The 22,196-nt window shown below is 47.3% G+C and overlaps 1 protein-coding gene across 1 annotated transcript; it reads left to right on the top strand.

The window, feature by feature from the left end:
• On the top strand, window positions 1–22,196 carry LOC128823016 (zinc finger protein 3-like). The gene is made up of 10 exons (XM_054005019.1): window positions 1–78; window positions 920–1,006; window positions 2,575–2,796; window positions 3,435–3,457; window positions 5,026–5,141; window positions 5,429–5,461; window positions 6,556–6,627; window positions 9,264–9,352; window positions 10,083–10,209; window positions 16,690–22,196. Exons 1-10 carry the CDS (start codon window positions 16–18, stop codon window positions 17,565–17,567), a joined length of 1,710 nt encoding a protein of 569 aa, XP_053860994.1. The 5' UTR covers window positions 1–15; the 3' UTR covers window positions 17,568–22,196.

Raw genomic sequence — 22,196 nt, 5'->3', positions numbered from 1 at the left:
TTTTGCAGCGGGGCCATGGCCGGGGCCGGGAGCGCAGCGCTGAGGCTGCTCCAGTCCTGCAGCCCGCAGGGCAGCGCGGTAGGTCCGGGGGCAGCGCGGAGCGGGCAGGGCCCGGGGCGGGGGCGGAGACACGCGGGGGGCGGACACGCTCCTGCCGGGAGGGTCCGGGCCCGGCTGCCTGGTTCGCCCCCTGCCCGGGTGGGTCCCCGAGCTCCCCGCGACCGGAGTGGGGCTGCCCGGGGCTGCGGGGGGCAAGTGTCCCCGCCGGGAGCAGCAGGAGGAGCCCAGCTCGGCTGCAGAGCTCGGAGCCCAGGAGCGAGGGAATGGGGGAGGACGGGGGAGATCGGGGGTTGTCAGAGCCGGGCTGTGGGGTGGGAAGAGCGGCTGGTGCTGGGGATGGTGGAGTTGCTTGGAGGTGGGAGTTTAGGGCGAGTCGATTTAGGGGGGTCTCAGAGCTGGGGATTGGGGGGATATTTGGGGGGCTCTATGTTCAGATCTGGCCCTGCGGAAACTTTGGGGGTTGGAGCTGGGGAAAGTGGGGGACTGTCTGAAGTTGGCTGCTTGGGATGTGGGTGAGGTCCCTGGGAGCTGGGGATTGGGCTGCACCCTGTCACTGCAGCCTGGGGTCCTGCGTTTTCTCTGGAAAAGCTACTCCCTGTTTCACCATCTTCTCTCAGTCTGAGTCCCAGCGACTCTGCACTGTAGGGTGACCAGAGAGCAAATGTGAAAAATCGGGACAAGGGTGGGGGGTAATAGGAGCCTATATAAGAAAAAGACCCAAAAATCGGGACTGTCCCTATAAAATCGGGACATCTGGTCACCCTACTGCACTGGAGTCTGCAGGGCAGGATGGGCCCTGAAATTTGACAGCTGGGAGGCCATTTGTAGCAGTTTCTAATCCTCTCTCCCCATCTTCCAGAAGGTACCACAAAAGCATCTGGCCCCTCTGGGAAAAGAGAGAGAAGCAGCCAAAGCCGAGGAGGAGTGGCAAAGTGAGAAGCTGCTGGTAGGTGCCCAGAGCCCCCTGCCCTGCCCCTCAGGTTTGCCTGACATAAGAATGACATGGTGAATGCAGAGCCCACCCTGCCAGCCTCAGCCAGGGAGCCATCCGCACTGGAGCCCAGGGAGAGGCAGGGTCAGACACATGGGTGACATGATTCCCTTAGGATGCAGGAAGCTCCTGGGCAGGAGAGGGTCAGTGTGTGTTAGCCCAGAGACCCTGCCCACAAGCTGTTTGGATCTCACAGTGACCAGGGATCTTTTCTAGCTCCTAGGGGGGATGGGGAGGGAAGGAGATGAAATGTGGGCTGCAGATATGGAGGATTTCGCTCAGTGCAAGTTGATGAGGTTTTGGGGAGAGAGTCTCTCCTGTTGGTGATGTACAGCTCACCCCTGCCCTGATCCCTCTTCCCTTCCTGGGATAAATGAACTTTCCATCACTCACCGCAAGAGATCTTGTGTTCTGGTAAATAACTCTGCCACCCGCCCCAAGGCACATTTATCATTTTCCCCAGTTAACAAGCAGATGAATTTCAATGTTGATAAATGCAAAGTAATGCACATTGGAAAAGATAGTATCAAATACACATAAAATGATGGGGTCTAAATTAGCAGTTAACACTCAAGAAAGAGATCTTGGAGTCATTGTGGATAGGTCTCTGGAAACATCCACTCAATCTGCAACAGCGGTCAAAAAGCGAACAGAATATCGGGAATCATTAGGAAAGGGATAGAAAATAAAACAGAAAATATCATATTCCCTCTATATAAATCCCTGGTACGTCCACATCTTGAATACTGCATGCAGATCTGCTCGCCCCATCTCAAAAAAATACATTGGAATTGGAAAAGGTACAGAGAAGGCCAACAAAAATGATGAAGGGTACTGAACAGCTTCCGTATGAGGAGAGATTAATAAGACTGAGGCTATGGCTACACTCCGCAGCTTTTAGCGACACGGCTGTGCCACTACAGCCGTGCTGCTAACAGGCACACAGTGTAGCTGCTGTTTGTCGGCAGGAGAGAAGTGCCAGTGTAGACAAAGCCTGAGACTGTTCAGCTTGGAAAAGAGACGACTAAGGGGGAATATGGTAGAAGTCTATAAAATCATGATTTGTGTGTCGAAAGTAATTAAGGAAGTGTTATTTACTCCTTCTCATAACACAAGAACTAGGTGTCACCCAGTGAAATGAATAGGCAGCAGGATTAAAACAAATAAAAGGAAGTAGTTCTTCACACAACACACAGTCAACCTGTGGAACCCCTTGCCAGAGGATGTTGTGAAGGCCAAGACATTAAGTCAAAAAAGAACTAGAGAAGTGCATGGAGGACAGGTACATCAGTAGCTCTTAGCCAGGATGGGCAGGGATGGTATCCCTAGCCTCTGTTTGCCAGAAGCTGGGAATGGGTGACAGGGGATGAATTACCTGTTCTGTTCATTCCCTCTGGGTCACCTGGCATTGGCCACTGTCAGAAGACAGGATACTGGGCTAGATGGACCTTTGGTCTGACCCAGTATGGCTGTCCTTATGTTCTATGCTCCCTAATTACTGAGCCACCCTCTCCCTGTTGCAGAAACAGACGGAAGCCGAGAGGCAGAAGATCGTCTGGGAGTGGAAGGAGCTGCGAGGGTTTCTGGAGGAGCAGGAGCAGCGGCTGCTGTCCTGGCTGGAAGAGCTAGAGAGAGCCATTGTCCAGAGAAGGGATGAGGGCATCTGCAGCCTGTCCTGGGATATTTCCCTGCTCAGTGAGAGGGGAGGAGAGAAGGGGCAGCAGCCGCTGAGCCAACCCCTGCAGGTCAGGCTGTCATTGCAATGATCATACGCAGTGTTTCTATAGGCGCTTCTGAGCCCTAGATCCCAAAGCACTTTACAAAGTGGGGTTAGGGGCATTATCTCTATGGGACAAATGGGGAAAGTGAGGCAGAGGGAGGGGCACAGCCCTGGCCAAGGTCACACAGTGAGTCTGGCAACGGCGCCAGGGATGGGTCCTGGGAGTTCTGAATGCTGAAGCCCCAAGACCTTCTCTCCTGGAAATGTCTGTCTGCATTTGCACTTGGAGGGTGAAATCTCCTCCCCCACCATGCTGGTCCCGAGCCAGGCCTAAGGCCCCTCTCACTGCAGGTTAATGGGTTTAGTGGAGCCAGGGGCCTTCTGGGTCTCTCAGCACTGGGGGGAATTTGATTCTCAATGCAGAGAAATATCTTCTGCCTGTAAAGTGCCTGGGGAAAGATTTCTACAGTGGCAACCTGCCAGCAGGGATTGCTGGGGCTGGTTAGGGGAAAGTCCCGGGTAGGAGGTGGTAGCTGCTCTGGGAATGCAAACCTGAAATTCCCCTATTACCTGAGGCATTAATGGTGACTCCCCTGCAGAGCATGAGGCCTCCCCACCCAGGGACACTCCCACTGATGGCCTCCTCTTTCTCTCCCTCTTTAGGGTGCTGGGAGCACTGGGGGCAGGTAAGTCCTGGGCTCCATTTCCCTCCCCCTCATGCAGGGCCGGCTCCAGGCACCAACCTGGCAAGCAGGTGCTTGGGGCAGCCACTCCGGAGGGGGGCGGCACGTCCAGCTATTCGGTGGCAATTCGGCGGATGGTCCCTCACTCCCACTCGGAGGGAAGGACCTCCCACCGAATTGCCGCTGCAGATCGCGATCGTGGCTTTTTTTTTTTTTGGCTGATTGGGGCGGCCAAAACCCTGGAGCCGGCCCTGCCCTCATGGGCCGTTAGGTTTGATAACTGCACTGAATAGGAAGCTGCCCCCTGCCCTTGAAGCATGTGATTCTGTCTCCCCTAGTGGCTGACTCGGGTAGGAGAAGAGCCGTTTACTGTCTGATCGCTAATGAGGTCACAGCAGGGCTGCTAGACACAGGGCTGATGGGACAGACCAGGCCTGTCTCTTGGACTGATGTGGCCGCGTCATGTATTCAGAGGCTGCAGAATCTCAGCTTTCACGTTTTTTAAAGTGAGTTGCTGGCCCTCAGCCCCTTCCAAGTGTCAATAGAGACAGTGTTGCCTTGCTGGGGCTGGTAGCAGCCTGAAGCCGTAACTCTGAGAGCGTGAACTCTCCTGTCCCCTGTTAATGTCATCAGAGTGTCAACTGAAATGATGACACTTCGATGTCAACATTCAACGTTCTGTGGCTGATCACTTGAGCAGGTGGATTAGGGAGAGGGTGGGAGTGAAAGCTTTGCAGGGTGGGAATAGAGGGTTGCTGTAGGGAGGGAAGAAGAGGAGAGACACAAGGACAAGGAAGCAAGAGAGAAATGGAGAAAGCAGGGTGTGAAAGGAAGGGAAACATAGGGAAGAACTAGCAGGGACCCTACAGGGGTGTCCGGAAGGGGGCTGTTTTCCTCTTGAGTGACACTGAGTGTGACAGACAAAGACTTGGCAAAATAATAAGAATTAAATTTTATTTCTGATATGAAGGGCAGATTCTCCCCTTGTTTTTTGTATGTGGGTGTCCCATCGAGAACAGTGGGTGTTTGCTGTGAATGGAGCAGGGCACAAAGTCCTAAACTGATGTCCTGGCCCACTGACCATAACGGACGGTGCAATATGGCCCTCTCTGCCAAATGAGCTGGATGCCCCAGGGTTACTGCTTCAGCTGAAGGGCTCAAGGGTTTTGGCGTTTAAGGGCCCACGTTCATTCCCTGCCTGAAGACCTGGGCTCTGTCTGTGGCCACTGTCAGCATGTAGGACCTGCCCACTCTTTGGTCTGTGTCTCCTCCCTTTCCACATAATCCCAGTGCTGGTGCCCCTTGTTACTGCAATAAACCAGTGTGGGAGGTGGCTCAGCACCCCACAGAACCAGAGCGTCCTTGAGAAAGCTCCTGAACAATATCTCCATTCCTTGCTCTAGTGTCTCCCCACTTCCCATCTTTCTGGGTAGCACAGGGCTAAGATGACTCACCATGACATTGACCATCTCAGGCCACAAAGCTCAGTTCCAGGTTTCCTGAAGTTTGGGGGTTGCTGGGCTCACAAATTGGGGATCAGGCCTATTTCTCACCCCTCCTCCTTTCCCCAGCAGGGAGGACAGGATGTTTCAGAAGCCGGAGCTGGAGTTTGCAGAGCTGGAGAAGAGACTCAGCGATTTCTCTCTGAAAAGTGCCATGCTGCAGGAGGTGCTGCTGGGATTCAAAGGTGAATTGGAGTCTGGGGATGGCATCTCCTCTGGTTAGAGTGACCCTTGCCCTAGAGAGGAGTCGGGGACTCTAGTGACCTCACAGGTCCTTGGCTCCATCTGACAGCCCAGCTCAGCAAGTCGTCCTTCCCCATGGAGTAGCCCTGGGGGGCTAGCTCTGTCTACAGCGGCCTCTGATCTCTGTCACCATCTCATAGTTAACAGCAGTTACATTCATAACCAATGGGAACCTCCCCTGAATGCAAGGGCCTGAATTCTCACCTCTCCCATCCTCTATTTCCCCTAGAGACGCTGCGACTGGAGCTGTGGAGCAACACAGGTATGTGTCTGTCTCTGAGGGGTCATGGGGAGATTTCAGAACAATAACCCTGTTAAGGGCAGGGGATTATTTTTTTTATTATTATTATAAATGGAGATATCCCATCTCCTAGAACTGGAAGGGACCTTGAAAGGTCATCGAGTCCAGCCCCCTGCCTTCACTAGCAGGACCAAGTACTGATTTTGCCCCAGATCCCTAAGTGGCCCCCTCAAGGATTGAACTCACAACCCTTAGCAGGCCAATGCTCAAACCACTGAGCTATCCCTCCCCCCTGCAGCCTTCAGCACTTGGAAGCTGTGGAACAATGTGAAGCGATGTTACTTTGTTCTTGCACCATTATATTTTCAACTGACTTGTCTCTTAAATGTTTTAGCTCATCAATGTCACTTAAGCATTTAAAGTTTTTTGCAGGTTTTTTTTGTAGTCCATTTTTTTTGCTTTAACTTTTTTTATTGCATTTTTTACTGACTAAATTAATGTTAGTAATTTTATTTTGGCATTTTTAATTGCAGTAATATTAATAGTGTTTAGTAATTAAGCTTACATAGTCTGATTTTAAAGCTTTTTTTTTTAACTGATAAGATTTTGACAACTTTTCCTGTTTTTGAATGTCTGCTTGATACTTTAAAAAAAATACAAAGGCTGAGCTTTCTTTAAACATGTATTTGAAAGTTGTTAGTATAGTTCGAGTTTTTTAGCTTTTTTGTGCTTTAAAAAAATATAGACTTTTTGTATTTGTTGTGCCTTTTTAAAATTGGTACTGTATTTACATTTGTAACTTATTATTTTAGTGCACTTTTCACTCTTGTGATGGGTTGTAGCTAATTTTTACACTTTACTTTAATAAAACAGCTATTAGAAGATAATTTTGTTAAAACAGCAATTCAATCTCCTTTTTGCATAACTTGTTCTTCAAGTATGAATAAGTTTTTCTAATAAATGTTTGCTCTAAGCTTTTTTTATGCTTAAATTTATGCCTTAAAATAATGTATATTTCTTGGAATGATTTTATACATTTAAGATAGAATCTTAATTTTTCCCCAATACATTCCTGTTCATCCCTGGGATAATTAATTTCTGGGGAACATCTTCAGCAGAGCTAGAATTATTGAAAGGCGTTGCACCGGAGAGTAAAGGCACAGAGGCAGTGGCTTGTGGGGAACAGGGTAAGTTTCATTACTAATCCTGCTCTTTTGAGTGGTCCTTTTAGAAAATAATTTAACTTACAAGCACTTAGAGACTTTAAGAAAGTCACTGGAGCAGATGCAGCGGGTCTCTTTGGAACATATTTTAACTGACAAGCCCTTAAAGCCTTTAAGAGAAAAGAACAGGATATAACTATGCTCAAAATTTAAAAAGTGCAAATTAAGGATCATGGATCATCAGAGGAAAAAGAGGACATACAAGTTAAAACATAATCAAAACAAAGCTTCTCAGTTTAGTTCACTTCTTCTGACTTGGGTTGAGGAACATTTAAAAAAAATCCAAAAAGAAGTAAACTTGGATGACACAATTTATTTTTAATATTTTGTTTACTAATTATATCCATGTCCATAAGACCAAATTTGGCATAGGTAACTTTGTTCCCACGTTTTCTTGTTCACCAGGTATAGATCTTAGTACTGGCCCTCAACGACATTAGCCCCCTTTTGTTTGGACTAATTTAATTTTCTATAGTTGGTCTTGCACCTGTGCATGGCATTCATGGCTGAAATTAATTTAACCTACTTTTCATCAACTTGTTGCTATAGATCAGGGGTAGGCAACCTAAGGCAACACACGAGTTGATTTTCACTGGCACTCACACTGCCCGGGTCCTGGCCACCAGTCTGGGGGGCTCTGCATTTTAATTTAATTTAATTTTAAATGAAGCTTCTTAAACATAAAAACCTTATTTACTTTACATACAACAATAGTTTAGTTATATATTATAGACTTATAGAAAGGGACCTTCTAAAAACATTAAAATGTATTACTGGCACCCGAAACCTTAAATTAGAGTGAATTAGAGTCTTAAATGAAGACTCGGCACACCACTTCTGAAAGGTTGCTGACCCCTGCTATAGATTATTATAAGATCTTATGAACTTTCATCTTCTTTTTACAGTGAAGTAAGGCAGAGAGTTCAAAATGTGGGTGTTATTGGAATTAACAGTTCCCAGGGTTGGTCCATACATGCCATTGCACTTGGCTCATTCATGCTTTGTCCGGATACAATGTAGCACTCTCTTCCCATGTGTAGTCAATGATGATACAAAATAATCATCTAGGCTGGTGTTTCTCAGCTGGTGGTTTGCGACCCCCAGGGGCTCAGGAACGGCAGTCAGGAGCTTGTGAAATGTTGAGTGTTTTATTATGATCTAAAGCAAAGAAAATCTCACTCTCCCACTCCTGCACTCCCCTGTTCATTGTGGTCAAGTATTCTCCGTCAGCCTCTTGAAATATACAAGTTATATATAGACTCAGCACGGATACATGTTTTATTCTTACTTTTTTAGTGAATGTTCCAATAAGTGGTACTTGCTTACTTGTTTCAGCTGTGAAATTAGGCAGTTTGCAGCTGTGCACAGTAACCCTTTCATTGCCTGTATCACAGCCAGCGAGACTGAAACCCCTGCAGTGGTTAGTAGAGATGGGGACGAGGCAGAAAGTTTGGATCCAAACCGGCATTCAGTGCTGTCAGCAATCGCAGGAGAGCAAAGGAACCTAGGGATTGTTGGTTACTAAGTCTCCCAGGCAGAGGGAGGGGAGAGGGTAAAAGAGAAGACAGAAAATGAAGGAGAAATAAGTGTGTGCATGGGTCGGGGGAAGGTCACAAGCTCCCAAACCTGCCCATATCCAGTCATAGAGTCACAAAGTCTAAGGCCAGAAGGGACCACTGGATCATCTGGTCTGACTTCTGTCTAGCACTGGCTGCCAACACCACCCAGAACCCACCCACTAAACCCAACAGCTGGAGTGAGACCAAAGTCTTGCAGCCCCCAGGAGACTAGACTTTTACATGCCCTAGGCAGAGAATAGGAGGGAATGGGGTGCACCACTGCTCCAGGCCCCTGCAGTGGCAGGGAAATCATTAAGTGAGATATTTCCCGGTAATCCTAGTGAGTGCCCTGCACGCCACGCTGCAGAGGAAGATGAACCCCCCCCAGGTCACTGACAGCCTGACTCGCGTGGGGAATATTCCTTCCCCATCCCACCTAGTTAGACCCTGAGCATGGCAGCAAGAACCAGCCAGCCAAGCCCTGAGAGAGAGAGTGATTGATGTCACCTCACAGCCCTAGTCCACCCCGCCCGATATCTTGTCTTCTTCTCCAGCCATTCCTGAAGCTTCAGAGGAAGGAGATTAAAAAACCCTCTCAAAATACATTGGAGGGAAAAAATCCCTTCCTGACCCCTGTGAGTTGTGGGCCTGAAGTATGAGGCTGGGGAACATAATACATAAAATGAAAGTAAGCCCCACTTAATATTCCACTATTTGTCTCTATTGACAATGGCTTCCATCTTACTATCACCAGCAAACTTCATTTTAATTTACCACACCAGCACTAGGGAGTCTTTGTCCTGTCCCTGCCTCTGCCTGGCCCCACAGTTGGGGGTGTTGCCCCCAGGGTTTTAAAACTAGCACAGTGGGTTTAGTGCTGGTGGGAGGGGTTGGGTCTGCGCTGTGATAAAGCGATGGAATGTTTTCCCAGCATGCGAGTCAGAAACATCTTGTGAAGGGAAAGGGCCGGGGAAGATCATGATGTGACAGGAACTAAAGGCCCTTCTGAAATCTTCCCTGTCACCTTTCTCACCCTGACAGGTGGCAGAGTAACACCCACCTTTGGCTCCAGATTGTCCCAGCCTCCCACAGGACAGGGAAGGGAACTGGCTGTAGTGGAGCCAGTCCAGGTAGGGATTATTGTGAGGTTGCTAGTGGGTTCCTGCTGGAGGGAGAGGGGCAGGAAATACTGAGGGCCTGGGATCCTTGGGGGAGTTTAGTCTGGAGGTGGGAGGGGGGCAGGAAATATCCAGGGTGGAGAAAGGGAGGGGGGGACAAGGCATGTGACAAACTTGCTGGGAATTGTTTAATTGAAGTCCTGGATTCCGGGAACAGACCCATGGGGTTTGGGGGAGGAAATTACCCTATTTGTGGACTGGGGGTTGGGGAACCCTGGACAGCGTGGGGAAAACCTATCAGCTTCCCAGTGCAAGAACATAAACCTACTCACCAGAGGCTGCTATGAGATATGAAGCGGTGGAAGGGTTACTCACCAGTGGGGCGTAGAGTAGATAACCCCTCCCCTACCTACCTGCTGGCAATGGGAAGCGTGTTGGGATTCCTACTGGGGAGCCAATCTTGGCACCTGCTGAGGGCCCCAACCCCCCATATCAGCCTCTGGCTTGTAGGTGTGTGATGAATGAGAAGACCCTTCCCACTCTGTCTGCTGGAGGCGGCGGGGGGGGGGGACTAGGGGATCTCTATCTCCCCTCCTGTTTTGCTTGCTGGCTGCTCTGAGGGTGGGACTGTGCTGACTGTGGGCCTGCCAGAGCTTCCATTTGATTGACTCCTCTCCCTCCATTAATAGTGGGGCTGTGAGTGGGGCAGCAGGTAATGAGCGTTGGGCACTTCCTCTTTCAGGGGCCGGTGACCTTCGAGGAGGTGGCTGTGTATTTCACCAGGGATGAGTGGGCTCTGCTGGACCCCCGTCAAAGAGCCCTCTGCAGAGATGTCATACAGGAGAACTATGAGAATGTGACCTCGCTGGGTAAGGATTCCTGTCCCCTCCGTTCTTAGAAGGGGGAATGAAGAGTTAAGGTTCACCCCACCCCCACAATGCCACCTCTGCTCTGCCCTGTCTCAGCAACAGTCCACTGAGTGCATTGAAATGGGGCAGACTAGGTCCCTCAGGGTTCACATATATCTCCCTTCATATCATAGTCACAGCTCTGCCAAGCTGCTCCAACTACTCCCTTCACCATCCAGTTACAGCTACAGCTGACCCAGTGCAAACAGCTGGAGGGCATGTGGATAAATGCTGGTATTCCCACCTGTGAACAGAACACAAACAATGGCACGTTCTTAGTCCTTCATATCTATTGTGGAATCATAGATTTTATGGCTAGAAAGAGTTATTGGGTCATCTAGTCTGACCTCCTGTATAACTCAGGTCATAGAATTTCATCCAGTTACTGCTGTACTGAGCTGAATACCTTGTTTTCGACTAAATCCTCCCCCAGAAAGGCATCCACTCTGACTTGAAGACTTCAAGAAATGGAGAAACCTCCACTTCCTTTGTTAGTTTGTTAACCTTTGCACCAGCCTTACTGAGCCATTCCCAGTGGCTAGTGCCAGCTGCAGGCTACGGACAGAGTTAAGGTTGCATTTTAGGGATAGTGTGTATATTAACTCTTCCTTTTCTGGTTTTCAGAGGTTTAAGTTTAGCCACCACCCACCTAGTGGAAAGGCATGCAGCAGAACTGGGCAACCTGTACTCAGTATTTATGTAGATTATGGGCATTTGATTTTCTCATTTTTTTAATAGACTTTTTCATCACGCTTTCTGCGTGAGAGATTTTGCCAGCATAATTCTGTCAATTAAGGATGTGGTTTTTCGCATCCCTAACAAACAGAGCTCTGCTGACAAAACTTTGCAGCTCAGAAGAGGCCAGAGTCTGCAAGTGGATTTTAAAACATTTTAAAATATTGCTCTCAGCCCTGAAATTTTGGAATCGGGGGAAACATCTAAGAAGAACTCCTTCAGAATACAACCAAAACACACAATACACATAGTCTGAAAGTTAACAGTGGTACGGCTCCGACTCCGATGAATGAGTGTAGCTCAGAGGCAGTGGCCGCAGCATGTCCTCTTGACCCTACCAACCAATGACTGTGAGAGCAGTGTGATGTTCCTATTCAGGAGTTCTTTGGGGGGTAGAGGGAAGGAGAGCAGGGAGCATGGGAGGGGAGAAGATGATGGGGGAGCTAGTGCTTGTGGGGTGCCACAAGATAGGGAAGGCTGAGTGTAGTGGGAGGAAAGGGATAGGTATGTGGAAGACTAGAGGGAATCAGGGAGGGATGGGTACCATGGAAGTAGTGGGAGGAAAGGGATAGGTATGTGGAAGACTAGAGGGAATCAGGGAGGGATGGGTACCATGGAAGTAAGAGGAGTTGAGGAATCAGAGACAGAATCTCCTGGGAACAGGGAGTGTGGTGGTTTGGGGGAGTGGGAGCCTGGGAATGGAGAAAAGGGGGTGGAGGTTCCAGCAGTGGTGCTGTTGGAGAGGGAGGATTGGGTAGGAGATCTGGGATACTTGGAAGTGGAAAAGACTGAAGATAGTGGGAATGGGATGGGGAGTGGTTGTTCTAAGGAGCAGGAAGGATCTGGTGGCAGTGGGAATGGAAGGTTTCAGGGAGGCAGATATTTGTGGCCCTCCACTGAGAATGCTTTTGCCATAGTCTCTAATGACCTCTCCCTAAGCAAAGCTCAGAACCAGTACTCCATCCTTATTCTTCTTGATCCGTCAGCCACCTTTAATACCACTGAACATGGTTGTCGACTTGACATCTTGTCTTCTTCCTAGCTCTCCTACCTCTGTAACCACTTCTTCAGCATGTCCTTAGGAAGATCGTCCTCATCCCCACTCTGGTTTTCTGTGGGCTCAGTCCTTGGTCACTTCCTCTTCCTTTGCACTTTATCTCTGGGAAATCTTACCCCCAAACACAAATTCAGCTACTGTCCCTATGCTGCTGAATCACAGATCTACCGCTCTACTCCAGTCCTGTTTCCTTCTGTCCAAACTGAAATCTCAGCCTCCCTCTGATGCCTCCTTGTGGATGGCTAGCCATCAACTCAAGCTCAACAGCTGAAAAGTTGATAACAGAGCTCTTAATCCCCCAAATGAGCTCCCCACCTCCTTTCTTGCTGTTCACTCCAGAATTAGCTGATGGAATCTCAGAGACTCTGGCAATATTTGCAAACTCAAATGATAGGAGAGGTCCCAGAAGATTGCAGAAGGGTTAACATAGTGCCCATCTTTACAAAGGGGAAAAAGGAGGCGCTGGGGAACTATAGAGTAGTCAGCCTGACCTCAATACCAGGTAAGCTACTAGAGCAATGTATAAAACATTCAATATGTGAATATCCGGAGGGTGAAGGGGTAATCAAGAGCAGCCAGCATGGATTTACTAAGAAATAGCATGACAAACCAGCTTGATATTGTTCTTTGATAGGGTAACTGGTTTGGTGGATAAAATAGACCTGGACATCAAAAAGGCTTTTGACACAGTCCCATGAGTAAGCTGGAGAAATGTGGGTTCAATGGAACTCTCATTAAGTGGATATATAATTGGTTACACATCCTCAAGCAAAGAGTAACTATTAATGGAATGTTGTCAGATTGGAGAGATTTCTCAAATGGGGTTTCACAGGGAACTCTTATGGGTCCGGTGTTACAGTGGAGTCGCATCTTATGCTGGGGTTAGGTTCTAAAGTCCACGCCAAAGGCAAAAATCGCATATAGTCAAAATTACCATTGAGTGTAATGGTGGGTGGAATTGCCCGCACTACAGGTACAGTATTTAAATTGTTGTTTTTCTCTTTTTTTTATTTTTTTGCCAAGTGCGTATAGTTAAAATCGTGTAAGTTGAATCCGCATAGGATGCGACTCCCCTGTATTTAACATCTTCATTAATGACCCGGATATAAGAATAGAGAGCATACTGATCACATTTGCAGATGACACAAAGCTGGGGGGGGTGTCAACACTTTGGAGGATAGAGCAAAACTTCAAAGGGATCACGATAAATTGGTGAACTGGGCTATAGACAACAATGAAATTGAACAAAGACAAGGGTAAGGTGCTACACTTCGGGAAGAAAAACCCAATGCACAAATATGGAATGGGGGATAACTGGCATGGCAGCAGCACTGCTGAGAAGGATCTGGGAGTTGTGGTGGATCACAACCTCAACATGAAGTCAACAGTGTGATGGTAATGCAAAAAGAAACAAATGCATTAAGAGAAGCATAGCATGGAAATCACAGGTGGTGATAGCACTGCTCTACTCAGCACTGGTTAGGCCTCAGGGTGACTCCTGGGTCCAGCTTTGGTCACCTGTGACTAGACAGGATGTAGAGAAATTGGAAAGAATCCAGAGGCAAGTGGCAAAGATGATCAAAGGGATGGAACGCAAACCAGTGAGCAAAGGCTGATGGAACTGGGTGTGTTTAGTTTGGAAAAAAGAGTTAATGGGGGGGATATGACAGCGATCTTCAAATACCCAAAAGGCTGTGTAAGCGTGTGTGGCCATCCTTCCTGGTCTGTCTCTGAGGGAGGCCATGCCTCCTCGCTTTCGTGCTCTTAGTACTGCAATCAATTAAAGGGGAATTAGGAGTCTTCAAAGCTCAGGCCACTTGATCCAGGCTGAGCAATAGTTAGTCTATGGTGCCCAGCCCTCAGGCAGGACTGGGCACCGACAGTCAGCGCTCTGGCCTGCAATCAGGGCAGAGCTGTAAAGTCTCCAAGCCTAGGTCCTCAGGCAGGGTGGGGCAGCAAACAATTAGGGGCTTTGGTCAGGGTGAGCACCAAACAGTCTAGGGCTCAGGCAGGGGCAAGCACCAAACAGTCTAGTGTCCTAGCTCGGCGGACGGTTGACCAACACCTCCTGGCCGAAGGTGGGGTGGCAGGAGGTAGGGGGACCCTGGCCCAACTGACTCCACTGGGTCCCAGCCCCGGGCCCAAACAGTGGCAGTGTAATCCGCCACTGGATCAGTGGGTATCTGCCCACAACACCCTTACTTAGTGTCAGGCCAACACTCAGCCAGACGATGGTCTAGTTTCCCTGGATTTGGTACCTCTGGCGTCTGTTTCCCCAGGGTCGGTGGTCTGTGGCAGCCCCATCAGCTGGTTGGCACCTCGACTGGCTGGTGACCCTGGGAGCTTTGGCCAGTCCTCTGGCGGGCACCCCAGCAGGTCTTCGGTGTCCCACTCTGGCAGCGGCTGATAAGCGTCTGTCACCCTCGGCAGCTCCAGCCCAACTGAGCTGCAGAGCCCTCCTTTTGTACTTCTGTTTCCTGTCCCGCCCCTCAGCTTCCAGAGGGGTGGAGGTGGCTTTCCTGGCTCTGTTGCCCAAAGGGCGGGTTGTGGTCCCTGCTGGTCTTCCTCACTACTGGCTGCCATAAAAAGGATGGAGAACAGTTCTTCTCTCTTGCCACAGAGGGCAGGACAAGAAGGAGTGGGTTCAAACTACAGCACAGCAGATTTAGATTAAATCTCAGGAAAAACTTCCTAACTGGAAGAAAAGTAGGAGAATGGAACAGACGCCTAGGGCAATGATGGAAGGTTATTCAAAGGAGGTTTTCAAAGGAAGCTGGAGCCATCTGTCTTGGGTGGTTTAGTTGCAGCAAATCCTGCACCTTGGCAGGGGGTTAGACTAGATGACCTTTGTGGTCCCTTTTAACTCTATGATTCTAAGGGGAACTGGGGGTCACCCTTGGAAAAAGCTAAAGCTAGCTTGTTGCCCATTACGGGTATGTCTGCACTGCATCTGGAAGCTGCCTCCCAGCCAGAGTCCAGGCTGACTCACTATAAATAATGGTGTTGGTGCTGTAGATTGGGCTGTAGCTTGGGTTCTAAAGCCAGGAGTTGAGTGTGTGTGGGGGGGAGTGGCTGGATGGTCTGAGCTCCAATGTCTCCACAGCCATTTTTAATGCACTAGCGTGAGACTTAGCCTGAAAGGTGGCCAACTCCCTGATGCACTGTAGACATACCCTAAAAAGGGCGGTCCCAAGGGAGAATGTATGACGGTTGGTCACCTAACTCCCTGTAAATCCATGACCCAACCCCCTCCCTCTTGCACCCTGTCACCATGCCTTAGTGAGTCACAACTGAGGATGCCAAATTCAGGACAAACTGCTGAGAAATAGGGCAAACACAACCCAAAACCGGTGGTTATTCTTTTATAAGATAGACCAAACTACCCACAAAAGTAAACTCCTGTTTCACCACATTAGCTAACAAGAAAACATAAAGGCAATTTTCTCTGGCATTCCGATTCTTATAACACCACCAAAAACACTGGATTCAGAGATGAGTGGTTCTTTACAACCAGTGTCATTAAATAATAGTTTCTTCTGATCCCAAAGGGTCAGCCACTCCCAGGTCAATATACAACTTAGATCTTACCCAAAAATCACACTGGTGCCAATCCTTTAGTATCTAAAATCTAAAGGTTTATTAGCATATGCATTCAATCACACACCACACACACACACTGTCCCACCAGTCAATATTATAGTTACAAGTCCAGAGTCCGGATCAACCTAGAGGCCAGCTAGGTTGATCATGGGTAGGAGGAGCTGGGTTCCATTGGTCATGACACAATGCTCTGCGGAAGTCTTGGCAGGGTGAACTCAAAGTTTCATGGCAAGGCACCCTGTTTATGTAGTGATTTTCCTTCATTGGGACCAATGAGTTTTGCACCATCATGCTTTAATCAATTGTTTGACGAGTGCTTGTTTTCTTAAATTGCCCTTCTCATCCTTTTTCTTGATCTTTCATCAAGTTCCTCAGGGAGTTATCCCATGTTGGTTTTGATCACAGCTATCTTGTCCGCACTGATAGGTGCCTGTCTCATCTTTAGAGTCGTCAGTCTGCCCTCCTCTCATATTTCACTAGGGGTGTTGCAGCCTCCTGGCACCCTTATGTCTTTCTCCAGTTCCTCCCTTGTACATCTGGTTCAGCGATGGCCTGCACACTTACCTCTTAACATGTACATTCCTTATTCACACACAAACCAGAATTAATTTACACAGAACATTTTGAACTGGAACATCAAATTGCAATGCAAAAGAAAACAATCATGTCATTCTTTTACTTATTTTAAAATGCTAAACCTACAACAAATTGGTTATCCTCGAAGGTCTGTTACTGCCTTGAAATCAGTCCAGACACAGCTTCTGGCTGATGTATCTCTACTCATTCGCCCATTAGGACATTCCTTTCTGTTATTCAGAAAGGGTGGCTGGCAGGATATGATCAGATCATACACTAATACATTTAATTCATGCTACATTATTATCCTTCATTCTAAATTATATAAAATACAAACATAAAATCCTACTACTACATGTGGGGAAGAGTTTGGGGGAGTTCAGTTCCTGATTTTTCTTTGACCTCCATCCAGCACTTGTTTTGTTTGGCCTTCCCCTTTCCATTCCTGTTTGAGGTTTCTGTCTCTATCACAGCAGGTGATGCAATGGTATGTGACAAAGAGGAGCAGAATTCTCAGAAGGAAAACGTTGAGCAAGTGGATAAACACAGAGCATCATCGCATAGATCAAAAAGGAATGTGTCCAGGAATCATGAGCAGGAAAACTCCTGTGAGATTCAGCACAGTCCAGAAAGAGAGCTGGGAAACCATCCAGGGGAGAAAGTGGGTAAATGTATTTCCTGTCGGGGAACTCAGAAGGACCTCAAGGAAACCACAACACAGCAGGAAATCCTCATGGGAAAGAGAAAAAATACATGCACTGAGGGTGGAAAAAATTTATGTGACTCCTCAGTCCTTATAAAGCATCAGAGAATCCCCACAGGTGAGAGGCCCTTTGAATGCAGTGAGTGTGGGAAAAGCTTCAGTTGCAGCTCGCACCTTATTAGGCATCAGAGAATCCACACAGGAGAGCGGCCCTATGCATGCAGTGAGTGTGGGAAATGCTTTGCTAAGAACTCAGCCCTTTCTGAACATCAGAGAATCCACACAGGGGAGAGACCCTATGAATGCAGTGAGTGTGGGAAAAACTTCACTCACAGTTCAGGCTTTTTTCACCATCAGAGAATCCACACAGGGGAGAGGCCCTATGAATGCAGTAATTGTGGGAAAAGCTTCAATCGCAGTTCGAACCTTATCAGGCATCAGAGAATACACACAGGAGAGAGGCCCTACAAATGCAATGAGTGTAGGAAAAGCTTCACTAGCAGCTCAGCCCTTTCTGAACATCAGAGAATCCACACAGGGGAGAGGCCCTATGAATGCAGTAAGTGTGGGAAAACCTTCTCTTGGCACTCAACCCATCTTAGCCATCAGAGAATCTGCAAGGGAGATCAACTCCATAAAAACCTCTAGGGCAGTAGTCCCCAACCTTTTTCATCTGGCAGGTGCCAGACAATGAGCCACAGAGGGCTGTGATGGCGGACGAGCATCCGCCGAAATTCTGCCGACAAGCGGCAATGTCAATAGGTGTCACCCCTGACAAGCAGCGTCATCCAGAGGTGCCGCCGCCGAAATACCGTCGAAAATTGGTGGCATTTCGGCAGCGATGCCTCTGTATGACATGGCTTGTTGGCGGCATTTCGGCAGATGCTTGTCTGCCGGCCAGTACGCGGGCACTATGGCTCCCGTAGGCACCGTGTGGGGACCCCTGCTCTATGGCTATCAATACTTTTTCTCTTTAATAATTTTCCTGATTCCCACATAGTAACTTTTAAAGCTTTTTGAACTGTTTGCTGCACCATTATTCCTCAGTTTGTCCAGATGAGTGGCCCATTTTTGTCTTTTTGCAGTTTGCCCTGTTTTGAGGTGGACCCATTTGTCCTGTCTATCAATTCAATTGTCTCGTGAGTAATTCTAGTGTGCCCTTCCTATCAGGAAACAGGGAGCATCACATTTATACCATTCCTCCTATTGCCAAGTTATTGTTAGAATCACCAATGATTCAGATTGTATCATTGCCAGTTCTCACGTTGCTCTGGGTTGTGCCAAAGAGCAGTTATATTGGGAACTTTTCAAATTATATGTAAATGAAGAGGAGCAGAGGGAGGAAAAAAGTGTTATTTCAGCCTCTGTGATACTGGAAGAGTACGGGGTGACTCAGAGATTCCCTCCTTCCCCATCACTGCAGAATTGTTACCTTTTGTCTGACCCATGTAGAGTTTATCTTCATCACATTCTATCCATCCACTTCTCAAAGTGTCATGTGATGAAGCTTTCTCCATTGTCTGCACTTGGAGATGATGCTTTGACTTCTTTAATCCTACATCAGAGTCGCTATGACTGGAGATGAAACTGTCAAAGACCTGGAAGGGGAATTCAAATCGATCCCAAACACAGTGTGATCATTTGGAGTTTAAATCCCAGGTTCCATCTATTGATAAAGCCACTTCAGGCAAGGTGGCTGTTTTGTCCTCCATTAGGATACTAAACATGTTGTAAATAACATAACTGACTATTGAGACAGTGCTGAATGAAGCAGGTTTGAATGGATCAGAGGATAATGTGATGGGAGAATCTCTTATCCTGATTCTGAATAATCAGATGTAACCTGCTCTGGAATTTCACTTGACACTTCCATTGTCATGTATTCTGTCTCTCTGTGATGTGGGTTTCTATCTTTTCTGAAGGCTGTTTGGTCACCCAGTTGGATATTAGTTCAGTTTGATAGGATGTAGCTCAGATTTATTGGAGACTTAAGACAAATGGCCATTTGCTAAAGTCGTCATTTCTCACTTCAGTTTTGCTTTTCCCCCCATCCCTCTATTATGACATAGAGAAAGTTCAAGTGCAGTTCTGTCAACAGGAGAGAACTCTCCAATTTACTTGACATGCTAACAAAGAAACAGCAGTGATTTAAAATCTCCATTCAGAAATGGTTAACAACAGCAGAACCCCAACTAACTGAAGGAAGTGCATATGATCACAGTATCAGAGGGGTAGCCGTGTTAGTCTGAATCTGTAAAAAGCAACAGAGGGTCCTGTGGCACCTTTGAGACTAACAGAAGTACTGGGAGCATAAGCTTTCGTGGGTAAGAACCTCACTTCTTCAGATGATCACAGTGTAGTTCAATTGTTGAAGTCAATGTTGTCTCAGATGATCTGGGGACAGAATTCCATATTAGGTGATTTTGAACTAGGCAAAATGCCCATGTATTTGGTTCGCAAATGATGTGTAGCCCAGGCCCTACAAAAGATCTCTCCTAGCTAATCCTATGTTATGGGGAATGCTGCCCTTCATGACACAGATGTTTAGGAAATAGAAGTGGGATTTTTGTTAAATTTATCCTTTGTAGGTGTTAAAAATTTGTATAAAATCAGTGTTAGAAATTTAATAGCTGCAGAAAAATAATTATTTTTGAATAGAATCTCCAGCTCTGGTAACAAACGAAGATTCTGATCCAGCCCTGTATCCTGTCCCTTGCCTGGAACTGTGCCACCCAGTTAAAGACAAGCTGGGTATGTTTTGGGAAGCCATTCTTCACTAATACTGCTGAGATTTTGAGTGGTTTTTTAAAGGTTTCTATTTCATAGAATTGTAAATTTACCCTAACCAAAGCCAAGGATTTTGAAAGAACTGGGGTGGAAAGAGTACACACCCAGTTCTTGGTTTCTACCCCAGTAAAGGAAGCTCTGGTGACCAATGGCCCGAGGAAAATTGTTGTACAACTCCACTTCTTAGTTCAGTGTCACTGATTACAGTTCCAAAGAATACCAAAGTTAGACTGAGAACAGTAACTCTGAGTCTGGACTCAAAAATCCAGAGGGCAGCTTAGAAAAAAGATGTTTAAAAATGCTACTTTTGGGGGGTAATGTTATTACTTTCTTGGTTTTTCTGAGACTCTTGGGACATGTTTTCTGCCTGAACTTGAAGGCTAAAAATGGACTTTTTAAAATAAATAAATGGGGAGATTTTTGTATCCTCATTGGGCTTCGAGATTGGGGCCCCGTTGTGTTGGGCACTGCAGAGACCCTGTACAACTCATAGTGAGAGAGAGAGTCCTTGCTGCCAACAGCTCACAGGTGAAATAGACAAAGTGTTGGAGAGCCGTTCCCATTTTACAGATGGGGAAACTGAGTTCCAAAGATGTGATGTAATTTGTCCATGTTTGCACAGAGAATAATGGGGCCAGATTGGGAACCGAGTCCAAATTTTCTGAGTCACAGCCTGGCCCTTAATCACAAGCCAAGTGTTGTTGATTGCATGGTAGAGGCCCCAGTGGGAAGTTGCAGAATTGCCTTCATTGGAGGATTTTAAGAAGGGGTTATACAAACACCTGTCAGGGATGGTCTAGGGATACTTTTCCTGACTCTCAGGGTCCCTCCCTGACCCACCTTTCTATATGATTAAATGGATCATCCTATTTATAATGACCAAACTTTTATCTCTGGAATTATCTGTTAAATGGTTATTATCCCCCTCTTGCCTGGGGTAGAATGGAAGAAGAGAAAATCCTCTCTCAACAGAGGATGCAAATGTTGGTTTGTTCTCTCTTCATGTTTTACTGAAGCTCAGAGAGACAGGAAGAACCATTACCTACCTAAGATGGTAGAGAGGACAGGGAGTTTATTTCATTTTGGGCTGTGAATATAAGCAGAAGAGTGGCTGTCACTACCATCCAATGTGGGGTTTTAATGCAAGACCATGGGATTTGAAGTGTTATGTGCTACCAACTGAGCTAGCCAGGTTTGAGTCTGTTCAGCTGCCCAGTCTCCATGTAGAAGGAGCCCTGAGAGCATTTATTTGCAAGCTGAGGTTCCTTTTCTGACATTTGCCTTCTTTCCTGGTTTGTTATGTGTCCAGCGAGCAAACCGGAGCTGTTACAAGCCTAGTTAGATGCTGCTTTCTAGACCAGAGATCTGGGGTTGATTTAGCATGCTGTCACCATCAGCTGGTCAGAGTAACCAGTGTGGGAGGGTGGAATTTGGATTCTCCCACCGGTGGAGGTGTTGTTAGACTCATCTAGTGGGGGAGAATCTGAAAAAGCTTCTCAGCTCCCAGAAATGGGGTAGAGAAGATGGTTCCCTGCACACCACGCACACATTTTCACAGGAACTCAGGACCCCTGGTTAAAAACTCAAAAGAAGCCCGGGTCCAGGAATGTCAGAGAAGGGAATCACTGTTTGCCTTAAGAGGTGGGTGAGGGAAACCTGCAGGTACTTAGATCCCTCCAACATCTGATATAACCATTTGTGGGGAAGGTCTGGAGAAGCTGAGGAAGACAAGGAGAGGGGAAAAGAGCTTGTAGCTGTTATGCAATCACCATGCTCCCAGCAGAGGGGTCCTGGGGGTTCAGCACTTTGGCTGCTTGTTGAGGACACAGAACTCACAAGATGGCAAAGCTCAGAGCCCCATTACATGGAGTAAGAATGCAATCAGCTCACACCAAGGGTGAGCAACACCCCTCCTTTGGTCTCTATGCCAGAGCTCCTATCAACTCAGCTTCCTTCCTGGAAAAGCATCCAGGTAGGCTGCCGAGAGGGTTATGATGGGGTAAATTAAGACAGAGGAGGATTGTTCCTCATGGCTTTCCTTTGTGTTGCTCTGTGATCCTGCTGGAGTTTGTTTTAGTACCTTGGGTTGGGCTCACATTGTAACCCCGAGCACAGCAGTTCCTGCACTCTCTGCTCTTAGACCCTCAGGGAATGGACAAAAGAGCAGCTTCAGAAATTGGACAGAAAGTAGCCTAAGAAAGTGTAGTATAAGTGAGAAGAAAATAAACATTATCAACTCCCTGGTGGTCTAATGGTTAGGCTTTGGCACTTTTATTGCCACAGCCTAGGTTCAATTCCCCATCAGGGAAAAGTGACTTTATATCAAAGTTAATTGACAGTTATTCTTCAGAGTAGCAGCCATGTTAGTCTGTATCCGCAAAAAGAACAGGAGTACTTGTGGCACCTTAGAGACTAACAAACTTATTTGAGCATAAGCTTTCATGGGCTACAGTCAACTTCTTCCGATGCATAGAATGGAACATATATTGA

The sequence above is a fragment of the Malaclemys terrapin genome, chromosome 15 (assembly GCF_027887155.1).
Source record: "Malaclemys terrapin pileata isolate rMalTer1 chromosome 15, rMalTer1.hap1, whole genome shotgun sequence".
Taxonomy (NCBI): domain Eukaryota; kingdom Metazoa; phylum Chordata; order Testudines; family Emydidae; genus Malaclemys; species Malaclemys terrapin.
This window is presented reverse-complemented; position numbering and strand designations above follow the sequence as displayed.